Genomic DNA, 19394 nt, shown 5'->3' on the forward strand with positions numbered 1-19394 from the left:
TGTGGATTGCACGCTCAGCAAATTTGCAGATGATACTAAACTGGGAGGAGTGGTAGATACGCTGGAGGGGAGGGATAGGATACAGAAGGACCTAGACAAATTGGAGGATTGGGCCAAAAGAAATCTGATGAGGTTCAATAAGGATAAGTGCAGGGTCCTGCACTTAGGATGGAAGAATCCAATGCACCGCTACAGACTAGGGACCGAATGGCTAGGCAGCAGTTCTGCGGAAAAGGACCTAGGGGTGACAGTGGACGAGAAGCTGGATATGAGTCAACAGTGTGCCCTTGTTGCCAAGAAGGCCAATGGCATTTTGGGATGTATAAGTAGGGGCATAGCGAGCAGATCGAGGGATGTGATCGTTCCCCTCTATTCGACACTGGTGAGGCCTCATCTGGAGTACTGTGTCTAGTTTTGGGCCCCACACTACAAGAAGGATGTGGATAAATTGGAGAGAGTCCAGCGAAGGGCAACAAAAATGATTAGGGGTCTAGAGCACATGACTTATGAAGAGAGGCTGAGGGAGCTGGGATTGTTTAGTCTGCAGAAGAGAAGAATGAGGGGGGATTTGATAGCTGCTTTCAACTACCTGAAAGGGGGTTCCAAAGAGGATGGCTCTAGACTGTTCTCAATGGTAGAAGATGACAGAACGAGGAGTAATGGTCTCAAGTTGCAATGGGGGAGGTTTAGATTGGATATTAGGAAAAACTAAGAGGGTGGTGAAACACTGGAATGCGTTACCTAGGGAGGTGGTAGAATCTCCTTCCTTAGAGGTTTTTAAGGTCAGGCTTGACAAAGCCCTGGCTGGGATGATTTAACTGGGAATTGGTCCTGCTTCGAGCAGGGGGTTGGACTAGATGACCTTCTGGGGTCCCTTCCAACCCTGATATTCTATGATTCTATGATTCTATGAAATACATTGCACATCTGCTCTCAGCAGAAAGCCTGAAATCAGATCCCAACAAGACTGAGGCAGAAACATGCCAGCTCCAGTGTATGTGAAAGAAGTATAGAGCTTCGCAGGAATGATACCTTTTCTTTCAAAGTTCTGTCCACACCTGGCTGCAGTAGCAGAACCCATACATCAGCTCATAAGGCAGAGATTGACTGGGACTGGGCAGGTCCCTAACAGCAAGTATTTGACATGTTGTAATACATGAGAATGGCTACTCCTGTCATGAAGTACTGTACGAGCAGTCAGGAAAGCCACTGGCACTCCAGTGTCATGCATCAGAGAAAGGACTGGGTGTAGCTCTTTTGCAGGAGCAGCTGGTTGCTTATGCCAGCAAATCCTTTTCAGAGGCAGAACAGGGATACATTTAAATAGAAAAATAGCTTCTGGCGGGGTATTTGGAGTGGAGCGATTCCATGCAATCCGACCACAGCCCCCTAGTGACAATCCTGGTAAAGCCCCTTCTCAGGCCTTGTCCACCCTAGCAACTTACGTTGGTACAAGTGCATTGCTCAGGGTGTGGGAAATCCGCCCCCCCCGACTCCCGAGCAATGCAGTAACACCAACCTAACTCCCGGTGTAGATGGCGCTATGTCAGTGGGAGGGCTTCTTCCGTTGACATTGCTACCACCTTTCAGGAAGGTGGAGTAGCTACATTGATGGGAAAAGCCCTCACTGAAGCACTACAGCGGTGCAGCTGCAGCTTTTTAAGTGCAGACAAGCCCTTAGTGCTATAAAGAGGTTGCAGCACATGTTTATGCATCTCCAGCACTATCAGATAGAGATCAGTTGCTGTCCAGGATGAACTGGTGTTGGCTGATACCCTGAACAGGGCATGTACAGCCAGCATCAGCAAGTTGAGAGAGGTAGATAAGGGCATTGATTCCATTAACATGCTGCACTGTCTCTGAGATTCAAAAGTGAAACTGATGGAAATCAAAGAGGCTATGGAAAAGCACATCCAACTACAGGCACTCCCAGTAGGGTGGCCAGAAGGCAAAAGCCAAGTACAGGTAGGAGCAGAACCATATTTTCAAAGGACAAGGACAGACACCTCTTGTTTCCACCTCATTACAAAGTATTTCATAAACAAAATACATGCCTCACACCTGGGCATTGACAACTGTCTTAGATAGACTCAGGAATATGTTTACTGGCTGAGAATAAATACACAACTCTCTTCCTTGACAGAAGGGTGGGGCACCTGTCAGTCATGTGATAACTGCCAGCAGAAAGAGGCTGTTACTACATCCAATCATGGGAAAAGGTGGGAGCGGACTTATTTACCTTCAAGGAAAAGCAGTACTTGATTACAGTGGATTTACACTTAAATTTTTGGGAGGTCAGGAGTCCTGCCTCATTCAAGAAGCAAGGCAGTGATAGGAAAACTGAGACAACTTTCTGAGATATGGTATTCCAGACACTGTATTCCCCATCCAGACCCCAGTTTGCCTCAGAAGAATTCATAGATTCTAAGGCCAGGAAAGGACGTTGTGATCATCTAGTCTGACCTGTATAATACAGGCCAGAGAACTGCCCCCAAATCATTCTTAGAGCAGATCTTTTAGAAAATCATCCAACCTTTATTTAAAAATTGTCAGTGATGGAGGATCCCGCATAACCCTTGGTCAATTGTTCCAGTGGTTAATTACTCTCTCTGTTAAAAATTTACACCTTATATCCAGTCTGAATTTGTCTAGCTTCAACTTCCAGCTGTTGGGTTGTGTTATAGGTTTCACTGGTAAATTGAGGAGCCAATTATTAAATATTTGTTTCCCATGTATGTACATATAGACTGTAATCAAGTCACCCCTTCACCATCTCTTTGTTAATAGATTGGACTCCTTGAGTGATCACTGTAAGGAATTTGCATGCAAATGGGAGTTTGACCACCACAATGCCTCCCCAGTTGCACCCACAGAGTGAGAGGAAGATGGAATCAGCTATGTAAACTGTTATGAGACACTGGGCATGTCTACGCTTAAAATGTTTCAGTGGCACAGCAGCAGCTCTGCAGATGCAACATTTTAGAGCTTCAGTGCAGACACTCACTACAGTGATGGGAAGGGTTCTCCAATCGATGTAGTTAATTCATGTCCCTGAGAGGCAGTAGGTCGATGGAAGAAATTCTTCATAAAGCGGGACCTGCCCCTCTCCCCCACCGGATTTTGAATGGGTCCCGATCTGGAAGGCCTCTGAACACACCTTTTGGATTTGACGCGTGCCTTTATCTTCCCCCAGGTCGTGCATCACCCTGGTGCATAAGCAGGAGACAGATGTCTAGAAGCCTGGAGTGGTGCAGCCATGTGCATCCCTAGATGCCAAAACTTAGGCATCTAGGGGACTTTTACCATGAAAATGTAGGCTTGGGTTTGGTGCAGCTGAGTGGGGGTTTTGTGGCTCACAAAATGAAAACTTAGCTACCTAAATACCTGTATGGATCAGACCCTAACTCCCTTTGGGGGGCAGGGCATAAACCCCACACCTCTCCTCAACATTTCCCACTGGCTAGCTTAGGTGACTCCCCACTCAGTGTGCTGGCTTATGTGAATCCCATTGTTAGGCACCCAACTCTCTTCACACAGTGTACTCCTGCACCCCAAACCCCTCATCCATGGCCCCACCCCAGAGCCTGCACCCCCAGCTGGAGCCCTCACCCCCCCTCCTGCACCCCAATCCCTTGTCCCAGTCCAGTGGTGAAAGTGAGTGAGGGTGAGGGAGAGCGACGGAGGGAGGGGGGATGGAGTGAACAGGCAGGGCGGAACCTCTGGGAAGGAGCGGGGCAGGGGCAGGGCAGGGGTGTTCAGTTTTGTTTGATTAGAAAGTTGGCAACCAGAAGCCAAGCTGGTGTATTTTGCCATGCAACTCAAAACAATCACACAAAGATCACAGTGAAAGACACCATGTGCGCCCATTTCAGAGATGGATGGAGTATGGGCTAGGAGCCATCCCCAAGATACCATCTACAATGAACAGCCAACTTCTGAGCCTCATAGCTAATAGTTTTTAAAAGATGTTGAAAAATTAGGGAGGGTCAAAGAGCAAAAATGATTCAGGGTCTGGAAAATCTGCCTCACAGTGAGGGACTAAAGAAGCTCAGTCTATATAGCTTTTTGATGACAAAGTTAAGAGGTGACTTGATCACAGCTCATAAGCACCTACATGGGGAGATTTCTGCTAGAAGAGGGTTCTTTAATCCAGCAAACCATTATAACAAGATCTAGTGGCTGGGAATTGAAGCTAGACAAAATGAGACTGGAAATAAAGTGCAAATTTTTCACACCAAGGGGAGCACTCAAAGACGATAAGGCCAGTGCAGAGCAATTAAACGAATTTGTTGCATCCGTCTACATGGCTGAAGGTGTGAGAGAGATTCCCAAACCTGAGCCATTCTTTTTAGGTGACAAATCTAAGGAACTGTCCCAGATTGAGGTGTCATTAGAGGAGGTTTTGGAACAAATTGGTGAACTAAACAGTAATAAGTCGCCAGGACCAGATGGTATTCACCCAAGAGGGCTGAAGGAACTCAAATGTGAAATTGCAGAACTACTAACTCCAGTCTGTAACCTATCATTTAAATCAGCTTTTGTACCAGATGACTGGAGGACAGCTAATGTGATGCCAATTTTTTTAAAAAGGCTCCAGAAAACTATAGTAAAGAACAAAATGGTCTGACACATAGATGAACATAATTTGTTGGGGAAGAGTCAACATGGTTTTTGTAAAGGGAAAGCATGCCTCCCCAATCTACTAGAATTCTTGGAGGGGGTCAACAAACATGTGGACAAGGGAGATCCAGTGGATATAGTGTGCTTAGATTTTCAGAAAGCCTTTGACAAGGTACCTCACCAAAGGCTCTTAAGCCGTCATGGGATAAGAGGGAAAGTCCTCTCATTGATTGGTAACTGGTTAAAAGATAGGAAACAAAGGGTAGGAATAAATGGTCAGTTTTCAGATGAGAGGTAAATAGTGGTGTCTCCCAGGGGTCTGTACTGGGCCCAGTCCTATTCAATACATTCATAAATTATCTGGAAAAAGAGGTAAACAGTGAGGTGACAAAATTTGATGATGATACACAATTGCTCAAGATAGTTTAGTCCCAGGCAGACTACAAAGAGCTACAAAAGGATCTCTCAAAACTGGGTGACTGGGCAACAAAATGGAAGATGAAATTCAATATTGATAAATGCAAGGTAATGCACATTGGAAAACATAATCCCAGCTATACATATAAAATGATGGGGTCTAAATTGTCTGTTATCACTCAAGAAAGAGATCTTGAAGCCATTGTGGATCATTCTCTGAAAACATCCACTCAATGTGCAACAGCAGTCAAAAAAGCAAACAGAATCTTGGGAATCATTAGGATAGGGATAGATAATAAGACAGAAAATATCATATTGCCGCTATATAAATCCATGGTACACCCACATCTCAAAAAAGATATATTGGAATTGGAAAAGGTTCAGAAAAGGGCAACAAAAATGATTAGGGGCATGGTACAGCTGCAATATGAGGAGAGAGTAATAAGACTGGGACTTTTCAGCTTGGAAAAGAGATGACTAAGTGGGGATATGATAGAGGTCTATAAAATCATGACTGGTGTGGAGAAAGTAAATAAGGAAGTGTTATTTACTCCTTCTCATAACACAAGAACTAGGGGTCACCAAATGAAATTAATAGGCATCAGGTTTAAAACAAACAAAAGGAAGTATTTCTTCACACAATGCACAGTCAACCTGTGGAACTCTTTGGCAGAGGATATTGTGAAGGCCAAGCCTATAACAGGGTTCAAAAAAGAACTAGATAAGTTCATGGAGGATAGGTCCATAGGATAGGCTATTAGCCAGGATGGGCAGGGATGGTGTCCCTAGCCTCTGTTTGCCAGAATCTGGGAATGGGCGACAGGGGATGGATCACTCTATGGTTACCTGGTCTGTTCATTCCCTCTGGGGCACCTGGCGTTGGCCACTGTCAGAAGACAGGATACTGGGCTAGATGGACCTTTGGTCTGACCCAGTAGGGCCATTCTTATGTTCTTATGTTCAACAACTCACCAAGGGTTGTGGTGGATTCTCTCTGACTTGAGGTCTACAAATCAAGATTGGATGTCTAAGTGCAGGAGTCACTGGATGATATTCTCTGGCCTGTCTCTGCAAGACCTCAGACTGGATGAGCAGAATGGTCCCTTCGGGCCTTGAAAAACTCTGGATCAGTGAAAATTGTTTCCTGTGGGCAGCCTTTGTAAAGACACCTGCCCACCATGGCAGCCTTCTCTGTGGCTCTATGAAGTCAATTTGCTCTTGTAACAATAAACCCTGCTAAGGTGAGAACAGCCAGCTATTTAGTGCCTCTCTGGTGCCTTTCTGCCTTTTGCCCTAACACAGTTCCTATAGCCTATAGTTCCTATAGATTCCCCTTGCCGGGGCTTGTTGTTCTGAGTTCATTCAATTTATTCAAAACTTCTTTAAAGAAACAATGTTGTGGGGATTTATACAGCATCTGCCATTGTGGGGAGCAGCTCCCATGAACAGAGAAGAGAGACTAGCAGAAATAATTCTCCACCCTACTCACCTCCGCTCAGTACAGGAATGGAGTGAGGAGCAATAAGTGCCTTGATGTCATGCTATGTCCTGGAATTTTCTTGGGGCCTGCCCACCTCTGCGGCGGGAAGGGCATCAAGACAGCTGTTCCAGCTCTACACCTATGCTAGGAGTGTTAGCCAGGGACTTAGCTGTTGCCTTATGGCCCCGTATGTTGCTGGGGGGAGGGGGCAGGGAGAGATGGGCAAGAACTTGGAATAGATTTAGTTTTGTTAATTTTTTCTCTCTCCCACCCCCACCCCACTCCGTTTTGGGAAAAGTGCTGTAGAATGTAATACAAATTGTAGCCTTTCTACAGTATGTTTAAACACCCTATGGAATTGAATGGAGAATTCTTGCTATAAAATTCTATAGGCTGAGTCCAAATCCCTATAGAAAATATGCTATTCTCTATGCAGTAACGTCTCTTCATTCCTTTCCCAGTTTTATAGAATCTCATCAGTTTTGTAAGACTTTCCCATATGGTTTCTTGGATTATTTAGACTTTCTCCTCCCCCATGGAATGATGGCTACTTGCAGTATATTATTTGACTACTAGATATTTCTGTCTGCATGAAGTTCCAGATAGGGTAACTAAGGGAGACAAAGCCAGGACTCGTGCTGTGGCAAAGCCTCAGTAGGCCTGTCATCGTAGTCATTTTCTTTCATACACCCTTCCCATGTAGCATGGACCATGGCTCCATCTATCATGACGTAATATAAGAGGAACTCTGGGAGAGGTTGATAGCTCCTCACTACAAGCCTGTTTGCTGCTCCTGAGTGGTTCAACTTTTATCAGCCCACAACCTGGGTGGAGTGAAAGTATCAGCATTGAGTTCAGAGGGAGGAAGGTTAGGCCATGGTGTGCACTTGGTGTGCATGCCAGGGGGAGGGAAGCTAGATATGTTTACCGAGCTTTAGTGAGAGAGGAGCAAATAGGCGTGAATGCCTGTGATACAGAGTGTCCTTGAGAAATGTGGGCTGGGAATCCCACAGGAGCCCTGGGCAGTCAGGTGCCAAACTCCCTTGAAGCCTTCTGAGGCCCCAGCTGGTTATTGCCTCAACATACTATCCTCCTGGAGGGCTTATTGTCACTAGCTCAGTCACCTGCAGTATCAGCCAAGCTGTTTGCTAGAAGCCTATATAAGTTAGCAGGGGTCTGTGACTTGGGGTCAGGAACCAGGAGCACATTCCAGAGAGCACTGTACTCAGGATTTATCTTGGAAGATGAGATCCACAGCAGAGTGCTATTGAGATGGTGCAGTGCTCAGATACACTCATAAGCCTGGGGACCAGGCGTGGGGCAACATTCCTCCTGTGGGAAAGGGAACAGCCAAACATATGCCTGACCCAACCAGACTGTCAAGCTTCCATGCAAAGATATGGTTTCCAGCCACCCAATCCTCAAGCAAGTGGTTGTGCCAACAGCTGAGGAAAATCCATTCTTAGCTTCATCCACTTACAGAGCAACTCTGAGTGCATCAGCTTAACTCAGCCCCACTGACGCTGGTAGGCAAACAGCAGCAGCTGCCGGAGCGGAGTGGGATTTGTGCCTACATGGACAGAGCCTGAGCAGATTCTGTAAGCTGATGAACCTGCCTGAGGAATAGAAAGATTGTTCTGACAAGCACATTTCAGCAAGGCCCCACCCTGAGCTGCAGCCCGGAGAGGCAGTCATAAGAATGTCCATACTGGGTCAGACCAAAGGTCCATCCAGACCAGTATCCTGTCTGCCGACAGTGGCCGATGCCAGGTTCCCCAGAGGGAGTGAACCTAACAGGTAATGATCAAGTGATCTCTCTCTCTGACAAACAGAGGCTAGGGACACCATTCCTTACCCATCCTGGCTAATAGCCATTAATGGACTTAACCTCCATGAATTTATCTAGTTCTCTTTTAAACCCTGTTATAGTCCTAGCCTTCACAACCTCCTCAGGCAAGGAGTTCCACAGGTTGACTGTGCGCTGAGTGAAGAAGAACTTCCTTTTATTTGTTTTAAACCTGCTGCCCATTAATTTCATTTGGTGGCCCCTAGTTCTTATATTATGGGAACAAGTAAATCACTTTTCCTTATTCACTTTCTCCACACCACTCATGATTTTATATACCTCTATCATATCCTCCCTTAGTCTACTCTTTTCCAAGCTGAAAAGTCTTAGCCTCTTTAATCTCTCCTCATATAGGACCCGTTCCAAACCCCTAATCATTTTAGTTGCCCTTCTTGTCAGAGTCAAACGGGGCAGGGAACAAAGAGAAAGGCAGGGCAAGGTCCACAGTGCATAAGAAGAAGCACGTTTCACATAGACCCTGCTAGGCAGAGACTGCAGGGGCAAGGGGCATTGCAAAAAGAAATGCTTGAATCTGCAGACAGCCTGGAACAATAGTTCTGTGGGGGGCTCAATGAGGGGTTAAGGAAGATGTCCTGAAATGATAATTTACAAGATAACATCATTAACCCTTTCTCATGTAAGGAGGAAGAGGGAGAATCACAGCGCTGCACAATTTACTGCTCATCACTTTTTCCTCCACTCAAGGAGCCCAGCACAGTCGAGGATATGGCCATGTTCAAACCCCACTAAGAAAAACTAACAGAGCCTGGGAGCGGCACAGTCCTATTCTGAACATCTGCACAATTTAATATGAGACGTATCCCAGTTTGGTGATTCATGTGTGTGAAGGTTATTTTGTGGGACGATCATGTAAGAGCACCACTAGAACCAGCAGGAAAAAGACTTTCCCTCCTGTGAAAAAAATGGAATTTTAGGGGAGCGGGGAAATTGTCCCACATTAGAACAAAAGGTCAAAAATTCACCATTTTTCATAGAAGAAAAAAGTGTGAAAAATTCCATTTTGGGAAAACCAAAATGGAAATTTTCAGTTTGCTCCCTCGGCATCCAGAGCTTCCCAACTCCCTGGGCAGCTAACTCCCTGGGCAGCCAAAGCTCTCAGCAGTGTCATCATCAAAAAAGCCCAATCAGCTAATTAGACTAATTAGAGTCCCGCTCCCAGGCAGCCCAACACTGGTGCAAAGAAGGTCTTCTGGGAGGATGGAGCAGGCTCTCTCTCGAGTGCCATACAGAGTATAGTGACCTCACCTGCATGGGGCTCTAGAAGGCTCTCAAGTTCTTCTCCCACCAGCTGGTGTATGGAAAGATTGAGTCCATTTTCTGAATCCCGGTCATCTGCCTCACTCTCTCCTTGGCCACTGTCTTTTATACTGAGGCAATCAGCATCCAGCCCTGCATTCCTGCAAAGGAGACCAAATCCAGAGCATTGATGCTACCCTCTGCCCAACTCCATGTCCCTCCCCGCCACCTCATCTCTTCATGGTTCAGCTCTTCCCAGAAAAACAGGTCCTGGGGGGAGCAGAGGCTGCTGTACTACTGTCACATCTTGATTGTTTTGAAGCCCAGTATTGGTGCTTCCTGTTTCTACTGAGAAAAGGAGGACTTGTGGCACCTTAGAGACTAACCAATTTATTTGAGCATAAGCTTTCGTGAGCTACAGCTCACTTTAGTGCTAGGAACTTTCCCTCGAGAACGCCTCTGCAATTTCAGGCGAAAAAGAAGGGATTTAACAGATGCCCAATGGTATGTAAATAACATAAGCCCCTTAACCTGGGAAGAGTGCATTGGTGGTTCCTTAATACCATTAGGGGGAGTAATACACCATGCAAAAAGGCTCCTAAGGTTACAAGCAGTAGTTGAAATAATGGCAAATGAAACTGGAGAAAGTTTAAGAGCCCTGGCCAAAGAAACAGGGGCAATCTGACAGATGGCCCTCCAAAACCGTCAGGCATTGGACATAGTGCTGGCGGCAAAAGGAGGGACTTGTGTTCTCATTGGAAAAGACTGCTGTGTGTATATACCAGACAACACCAATGAGGTAATAGATCGTGCTAGCCACTTAGAACAAATCGCATATCTTCCCCACGAAGAACCAAGTTCTTTATGGAAGTGGCTAAGTAACCTTTTCAATTTCTCTGGCATAGGAAACTGGTTGTTTCAGGGAGCCCTAACTCTCCTGTTTGGAATCCTAATAATTTTTGTATGTTTTCAGTTACTTTCCTGTTGTATCCAAAATTGTGTCAGGCATGCTACACAGATAGCTGCCCCAAACCAGAGTGCTAATTTGATGATTTTAAATATCACTGATGAACAAAGAGATAAAGAATGATTGATATGTGGAACCCAGTAATTGTTGGTCATTGCGTAGCTTGACCAAAAGGAGGGATTGTGAAAGTAGAACGAATTATAGTGAGCTGTAGCTCACGAAAGGTTATGCTCAGATAAATTGGTTAGTATCTAAGGTGTCACAAGTACTCCTTCTCTTTTTGCGAATACAGACTAACACGGCTGCTACTTTGAAATCTGTTTCCATTGGTTCCTCTCACCCCTCTTCCTTTCAGCACATGTCTCTATCAGCTGGAATTACTTGGTCACAGACTGTTTCTTAAATAATACAATAGAATTTTGTACACTTCTGCAGCCCTGCGTACTTGTGACATGTACAGAACTGGAGTACAGAGTTTGTGGTTTTTGCTATTGATTTCCAACTTAACAATATATTAATAATAGCTGGACAAGCACAAGTAAATTGGAGATTGATGTTTTTGTCCCATAGAGAGACCTAAAATTCAAGTTGTGTTTCCAGATGTTAAAAATGTAATTGTAAACAGTGGGGTGTATTTCTAGTGAGGTCCCACAGGGATCAGCTCCTGGCCCAATGCTATTTAACATTTTTGTCAGTGACCTGGAAGAAAACATAAAATTATCACTGATAAAGTTTGCAGATGAACCAAAACTGGGGAAGTGATGAATAATGAAGAGGGCAGGTCACTGATACAGAGCGATCTGAATCGCTTGGTAAGTTGGGTGCAAACAAACAACATGCATTTTAATATGGCTAAAAGTCAATGTATACATGTAGGAACAAAGAATGGGAGACTCTATCCTGGGAAGCAGTGACTCCAAAAAAGACACATGGGTCATGGTAGATAATCAGCTGAACATGAGCTCCCAGTGCACCTCTGTAGCCAAAAAGGCTAATGTGTGACTTAAGCCCTACCCCTTTGGCACCCAAGCCAAGTCAGTCATTTTTCAAACAAACAAACAAGTAGGAGCTGCTGCCTCCTTATTACTTTTAACCCCGCGGTCAGGGCATCCAGCCAGCATGGGGTTCAAATCCTCACTCTGGTAGCTGTGGATCAGGGACTTGAATTTGGATTCTCCCAGGAAAGCACCCTAATCACTGGTATATGGCTGGGGCGAGGGCTTGCCAATCGCACCTGTTAAAGCTGTTTCACTTTGTATAAAAACTTAATATTCTTTGTGCAAGTGTGTGAGAGTGACATGCTAGCCCTGTGGGGAGGGCACTCAGGGGAGAGGTAGGAGACTCTGGTTCTTTTCCCCCTGCTCTAATTCATGGAATCATAGAAGATTAGGGTTGGAAGAGACATCAGGAGGTCATCTAGTCCAATCCCCTGCTCAAAGCAGGACCTACCCCAACTAAATCATCCCAGCCAGGCCCTTGTCAAGACGGGCCTTAAAAACCTCTAAGGATGGAGATTCCACCACCTCCCTAGGTAACCCATTCCAGTGCTTCACCACCCTCCTAGTGAAATAGTTTTTTTCCTAATATCCAAGCTAGACCTCCCCCACTTGAGACCATTGCTCCTTGTTCTGTCATCTGCCACCACTGAGAACAGCCTAGCTCCATCCTCTTTGGAACCCCCCTTCAGTTAGTGGAATGCTGCTATCAAATCCCCCCTCACTCTTCTCTTCTACACACTAAATATGCCCAGTTCCCTCAGCCTCTCCTCATAAATCATGTGCCCCAGACCCCTAATCATTTTTGTTGCCCTCTGCTGTACTCTCTCCAATTTGTCCACATCCCTTCTGTAGTGGGGGGACCAAAACTGGATGCAATACTCTAGGTGTGGCCTCACCAGTGCCGAATAGAGGGGAATAATCACTTCCCTCGATCTGCTGGCAGTGCTTGTACTAATACAGCCCAGTATGCCATTAGCCTTCTTGGCAACAAGGGCACACTGTAGACTCATAATCAGCTTCTTGTCCACTATAATCCCCAGATCCTTTTATGCAGAACTGCCACTTAGCCAGTTGGTCCCCAGTCTGTAGCAGTGCATGGGATTCTTCTGTCCTAAGTGCAGGACTCTGCATTTGTCCTTGTTGAACCTCATCAGATTTCTTTTGGCCCAATCCTCCAATTTGTCGAGGTCAGTAGAGACCCTATCCCTATCCTCCAGCATATCTACCTCTCCCCCCAGTTTAATGTCACTCGCAAACTTGCTGAGGGTGAGTCCATCCCATCAAAGTTAAGTAATTATAGATGCTGGAACAGCTTCAACAGGAAAGACTGATAAAGTCCTGCCCTAGAATACCCTGGAGCCAAGTGGTTATGGTACTCATCTAGAAGTACTAGTAATACATTTTGAGACCTCTCAGTTTTTAATCCATTTAAATGTGCTGTGTTAATTTTATATCATTCTAGTTTTTTTTATCAAAATGTCATGGGTAGGGCCCTACCAAATTCAGGGTCCATTTTGGTCAATTTCATGGTCATAGGATTTAAAAAATCACAAATTTCATTATTTCAGATATTTAAATGTGAACTTTCATGGTGTTGTAATTTCAGGGGTCCAGACGCAAAAGGAGTTGTGGGGGGGTCACAAGGTTATTGTAGGGGGGTTGCGGTACTGCTACCCTTACTTCAGCGCTGCTACCTTCAGAGCTAGGCCCACAGTCAGAGGCCGCCACTCTCTGGCTGCCCAGCTCTGAAGGCAGCAGCAGAGAAGCAAGGGTGGCATGATGTGGTTTTGCCACCCTTACTTCTGCGCTGCTGCTGGTGGGGCACTGCCTTTAGAGCTGGGCGCCTGGCCAACAGCCGCCAGCTGTCCAGCTCTGAAGGTAGCACAGAAGTAAGGGTGGCAATACCATGACCCCCCTAAAATAACCTTGCAACCCCCCCAACCCCTTTTGGGTCAGGACCCCCAGTTTGAAAAACGCTAGTCTGCTTCCACAAAATCTGTATGGTATAGGGTAAAAGCACACAAAAGACCATATTTCACAGGGGCTGACCAGATTTCATGGCCATGAATTTGGTAGGGCCCTAGTCATGGGGACCAAGTCAAATGCCTTACAGAAGTCTAAGTATATTACATCCACACTATTACCTTTATCAACCAAATCTGTAATCTCATCAAGTTTGTTTGACAGGACCTATTTTCTGTAAACTTGTATTGATTGGCATTAATTATATCACTCTCCTTCAATTCTTTGTTAATCAAGACCTGTATCAGCCATTCCATGATCTTGCCTGAGATCAATGTCAAGGTCCTTCTTTTTGTGCTTTTTAAACATTGGCACAGCATTAGCTTTCTTCCAGTCTCCTGAAACTTCCCCAACATTCCAAGACATACTGAAAATCATTAACTGACCAGTTCTTTTAAAACTCTTGGAGGTGTTTTGCTTAAACTGTAGAAAGAGACTGAGTCTAGGAAGTGTCCCCCTGAAAGGTGAACATTTCACAGAGACCTGAGTGACTGAAAGCAGCCTCTCCAATCCCTTCCTAGTCCCTTCAAAGTGTTGGCCGGAGGGTGGACAGCCAGGGGGCCCTGGGCTTTGTTACTCACTTTCTGGGTAGTGCAGGACACGTCCCTGACCCTCTGCCCAGAGATCTACAAAAGGGAATACTACTCCAGTGTCAGTTGCCTGTGCAGCAGGGCTTCCCCGGCTCAGGTGCTGCATGCAGGAAGGCAAAGCTTGGTATTTATTACAGAGGGCCCCGCTGACCCTCACTCCCTCAGCTTGTTCACCCTCAGTGTCCTTTCCCTCTCAGATCTTAGGGGTCTTTGCCACCATTGGAGAGCCTTTTTCTGGTTAGGCTCTTGTTGCTTTGGAAGCAGTATGAGCTAAACCATAGAAAGTCCTCATTCCCAAATACATGTCCACATGGTGACTTAGAGCAGTAGAATTATCACAGTATAGTTATGCCAGAAAATTTCCCCACATAGACAAGTGCTCAGTCACTCTTCATCCCTCCTTTCTGCCCTAGTGTCGCTCCCCTGTTTCTCCTGCTTCCTCCCCTCCAAATCCCTATGGAGAAGGGACGAAGGCCCAGAGCTTCACAGGTATTTAGGCTCCTAACTCCCACTGAAATCAATGGAAGTTAGGTGCTAAACACCACTGAGGATCTGGGAGACTCTAAGATCCTATTTCAAAAAGGCTTTTCCAGCAGGGCTCCCCCAAGCCTGATCTCCCCTTGGTCCCTTTATTTCTTCTCTCCCTGCCATCCCATGAGAAGGGAAGGAAAGTTGGAGCAGCAGAGTTTGGGTGGCACAGGGTCCAGTTTGATCGTGGACAGGGAGGAGGTACAGGTTCTAGCATTGGAAAAGCAGAGAGAAAACAGTGCCTACTCTTCCCTCTGTGTACTTCTCAGCCAGGCACCTTCCTTCCTCCACCTTACCCACCACTCTTGTCCCTGGCAGATGAGGATCTAGGGCATGCTTCAGGAAAGGGTAGAGCTGGGGGTGACACAATGATTAGCCCCTGGCTGCCCTTCACTGTTCTTTGCTCAGGTACTTCCCAGCCTGTGTCTGCAGGCCCAGCTCCTTTGTGTGCCTTTGAAGCTCACTTGTCTCTGTACCCTCTGCTCATGCTGGGGTCCTGGCAGGGTCAGCGTGGTGGTTTGGCCACTCGCAGCACTCCCTGGAGCCACAGTATGTTGGATTGTATGCAGTGAGGGGCTGACTGTAGGTCCCCTGTGCACTGGGGGGGCAGGTCAAGGTTACACCCGGTAAAAAAGGGATCCTGGAAGCTCTGGTCAGCACTGCTGACTGGGCTCTTGACTGTCCAGTTGGCGGCACAGTGCAGCAGGGCTGGCAGGCTCCATGCTAGCCTCCGCACCATGCGGCTCCCGGGAAGCAGCAGGCATGTACCCCCTCCAGCTCCTACGCATAGGGGGAACCAGGGGGCTGCATGCTGACCCTGCCCCAAGCGCTGCCCCCGCAGCTCCTATTGTCTGGGAACGCAGGCCAATGGGAGCTTCAGGGGCAGTGCCTGCAGATGGGGCAGAATGCAGAGCCGCCTGGCCGCGCCTCCACATAGGAGCCAGAGTGGGGACATGCCGCTGCTTCCAGGAGCTGCTTGAGGTAAGAGCCGCCTAGAGTTTGCACCCCTGAGTCACCCCCCATGCCCCAACCCCCTGCCCCAGCTCTGATCCCCCTCCCGCCCTCTGAACCCCTCGATCCCAGCCCTGAGGACCCTCCTGCACCCCAAACTCATCATTCCCAGCCCCACCACAGAGCCCACATCCCCAGCCAGATCCCTCACCCACCCCACACCCATCCCAGAGCCCTCTCCTGCACCCCAAACTCCTCATACTTGGCCCCACTCCAGAGCCCTCATCCCCTCTCACATCCCAACCCACTGCCTCAGCCTGGAGCTCCCTCCTGCAATATGAAGTCCTCATTTCTGGCCCCATCCCAGAGCCTGCACCCCCAGCCAGAGCCCTCACCCTCTCCCGCACCCCAGTCCCCTGAGCCAGCCTGGTGAAAACGAGTGAGTGAGTGAGGGTGGGGAGAGCAAGTGACAGAGGGAGGGAGGGATGGAGTGAGTGGGGCGAGGCGTTGGAGAAGGGGCAGGGTGTGGGTGGGGCCTCAGAGGAGGGGTGGGGCAGGGGGCAGGACAAAGGTGTTTGGTTTTGTGTGAGTGTAAAGTTGGCAACCCTAGGGCAGGTAGGGTTGCCAGGTGTCCAGTTTTTGACTGGAACACCTGGTCGAAAAGGGACCCTGGTGGCTCCAGTCAGCATCGCTGACCGGGCCATTCAAAGGCTTGGCAACAGTGCAGCAAGGCTAAGGTAGGCTCCCTGCCTGCCTTGGCTCCACATGGCTCCCAGAAGCAGTAGCATGTCCCCCCTCCAGCTCCTACGCATAGGGGCAGCCACGGGGATCCACATGCTGCCTCCCACCCCAAGTGCTGGCACTTCAGCTCCAGTTGGCCAGGAACTGCGGCCAATGGGAGCTGCGGAGGCAGCGCCTGCAGATGGGGCAGCACACAGAGCCACCTGGCCACACTGTGTAGGAGCCGGAGGTGGAACATGCTGTTGCTTTGGGGAGCTGCTTGAGGTAAGCGCTGCCTGGAGCCTACACCCCGACCTCCCCCACAAGCCTCAACCCCTTGCCCCAGCCCTGATCCTCCTCCCACCCTCCAAACCCCTTATTCCCAGCCCGGAGCCCCCTCCAGCACCCCAAACCCCTCATCCCCAGCCCCGCCCCAGAGTCTGCACCCCCAGCTGTAGCCCTCACACACCCCGCACCTCAACCACCTTCCCCAGCCCCCTGAACCCCTCATTTCTGGCCCCAGCCCAGAACTTGCACCATACAGCCCAGAGCCCATACCCGCTCCCAGACTCCAAGCCCCTGCCTCAGCCCAGAGCCCCCTCCCATATTTTGAAGCCCTTGGCTCCACCCCCCAGTCTGAAGCCCCTTCCTTCACCTCAAACCCCTCATCCCTGGCCCCACCCCAGAGCCCATACCCCCAGCTGGAGCCCTCACCCTCTCCCGCATCCCAACCTACTGCCTCAGCCTGGAGCCCCATCTCACACCCTGAACTCCTCAATTCTGGCCCCACCCCGGAGCCAGCACCCCCAGCCAGAGCTCTCACCCCTCCCACACCCCAGCTCCCTGAGCCAGCCCAGTGAAAATAAGTGAGTGAGTGAGGGTGGAGAGAGCGTGCAACAGAGGGAGGGGGGATGGAGTGAGCGGGGGCGGGACCTTGGAGAAGGGTTGGGCGAGGGGAGGGGAGGGTCTTTGGAGGAGGGGTGTGGGAGCGGTGGGGCACATGTGTTCAGTTTTGTGTGAGTAGAAAGTTGGCAACCCTAGGGGCAGGGGCAGGGCAGGTGGTAGGGTGACCAGATGTCCCGATTTTATAGGGACAGTCCTGGTTTTTGGGTCTTTTTCTTATATAGGCTCCTATTCCCCCCCCACCCCCATCCCGATTTTTCACATTTGCTGTCTGGTCACCCTAGCAGGTGGCAAAATGTCACAGGCCTGGTGAGTAATTATGGAGGCGATTGCCATCCTGCATACAGTTGCACAAACCCACTTGGCCAACTGCTCCCAGAACATTGTTATTATTTAAGTGCCAACAATGAGCTGGGAACAGAACAGGGCACAGTCCAGACCCTGCCTTAGGGAGCCCACAGTCAAGTATACAAATACCACAAACACACAGGAGACTCTGGAGGTCTCTCTTTCACCCTCACACACACACACACACGCACACATGCTCGTTTTCTGGGGTTGTATTCACTAGAACATGACCCTGCGCTAGGACATGGCAGACCCCCACCTTGCAGGCAGCATAGGATGGAGTGAATGGGGGGAGGCATTGGAGAAGGGGCAGGGCATGGGTTGGGCCTCTGAGGAGGGGTGGGGCAGAGGGCAGGGCAAGGGTGTTCAGTTTTGCGTGAGTATAAAGTTGGCAACCCTAGGGCAGGTAGGGTTGCCAGGTGTCCAGTTTTCGACCAGAACGCCTGGTTGAAACGGGATCCTGGCGGCTCCAGTCAGCACCTCTGAGTGGGCCATTAAAAGGCAGCATAGGTGGGGCAAGCGCGCTCAGCATCATGTTAACAGGCCGTGGCACACCTTGATGTTGTACCTAGTAAAAGTGACAGTGCTGATCTCACCTGGCCTTGCCTACGCTGCCGGCAATGCTACCAATTCCTCACTCATGTTCTAATGCAGTGTCGATCCCTAGTATAGATTAACCCAAGGGTGTTGGATTTCAGACTTCGTGGGAGAGGTGGGATTGGATAGGAAGGAGGTGAGGGGCTCAAGGGATGGGGAAGAGCATGGGAGAGGCAGCTGAATTCACTGGGGAAGTGGGCAAGAGAAGGGGAGCAGATGTGGTGGCGCAGAGCTGGATTTGGGTTTAAGGTGAAGAACTTGCTAAAGAAAGGCAAGTGGAAGGCAGTGGGGATGGTAGTGTGCAGGCATGGGCCAAGAGGCTGCAGAAGTGAAGGCAGATGACCCAGAAGGCATGGCAGAGAGAGCTCCCTCCCACCCAGTCCCCTCAAAGATTTGATGCCTGCATATGGCACTGGTGGACCAGCACTGGACTGTCTGCCATTATGATGGCCACATTGTAAAAACAATGTTGAAAAATTGGAGAGGTTGCAGAAAAGAGCCGCAAAAATTATTTGAGGGCTGGAGAAAATGCCTGACAGTGCGAGACTGACAGAGCTCTATCGGCTTAGTTTGTATAAAAGACAATTGAGAGGTGACTTGATTACATTCTCACACTCCTTCCTCCATCGCTCTCAATATTAGTGCTGCCAACCCTTCCAGTTTCACCGGGAGTCTCCCAGAATCAGGCTCTATCTCCCAGAGGCTATTGAAGCCAAACCAGGAGAATTTAGTCACTAAAAGTCCAGTGGTACAGCGGGGCTAAGGCAGACTCCATGCCTGCCCTAGCTCTGCGCCACTCCCGGAAGCAGCTGGTACATCCCTGTGGCTCATGGGGGGGAGTGTCAGGGGTCTCCATGCACTGTCCAGCCCCGAGCGCTGACTCCGCAGTTCTCATTGGCCAGGAACTGTGGCCAATGGGAGCTGCGGGGGTGGTGCCTGCAGGCAGGGGCAGCATGCGGAGACCCCCTAGCCCCCCTGCCTAGGAGCCGCTGCCAGAGGGATGTGCCGGTTGCTTTCGGGACCCGCCCGAGGTAAGCACCGCCTGGCTGGAACCCACCACTGACCTCCCACACCATAACCACCTGCCCCAGCCCAGAGCCCACACCCCACACTCCAGCTGCCTCCCAGAGCCCACAGCCTTCACCTCCTC

At 48.8% G+C, this 19394-nt stretch overlaps 2 protein-coding genes across 2 annotated transcripts in view; one reads left to right on the forward strand and one right to left on the reverse strand.

The window, feature by feature from the left end:
* DELE1 (DAP3 binding cell death enhancer 1) overlaps nucleotides 1-19394 on the forward strand; it is a 73388-nt gene that overhangs the window by 52390 nt on the left and 1604 nt on the right. The window lies entirely within an intron of this gene.
* The window catches only part of PCDH12 (protocadherin 12), a 33483-nt gene that overhangs the window by 9269 nt on the left and 4820 nt on the right, over nucleotides 1-19394 (reverse strand). The window contains exon 3 of the mRNA XM_074960817.1: nucleotides 9630-9781. Coding sequence (XP_074816918.1) covers nucleotides 9630-9781 — 152 coding nt within the window. The remainder of the gene's footprint in view (nucleotides 1-9629; nucleotides 9782-19394) is intronic.

The sequence above is a fragment of the Natator depressus genome, chromosome 8, assembly GCF_965152275.1.
Source record: "Natator depressus isolate rNatDep1 chromosome 8, rNatDep2.hap1, whole genome shotgun sequence".
Classification (NCBI taxonomy): domain Eukaryota; kingdom Metazoa; phylum Chordata; order Testudines; family Cheloniidae; genus Natator; species Natator depressus.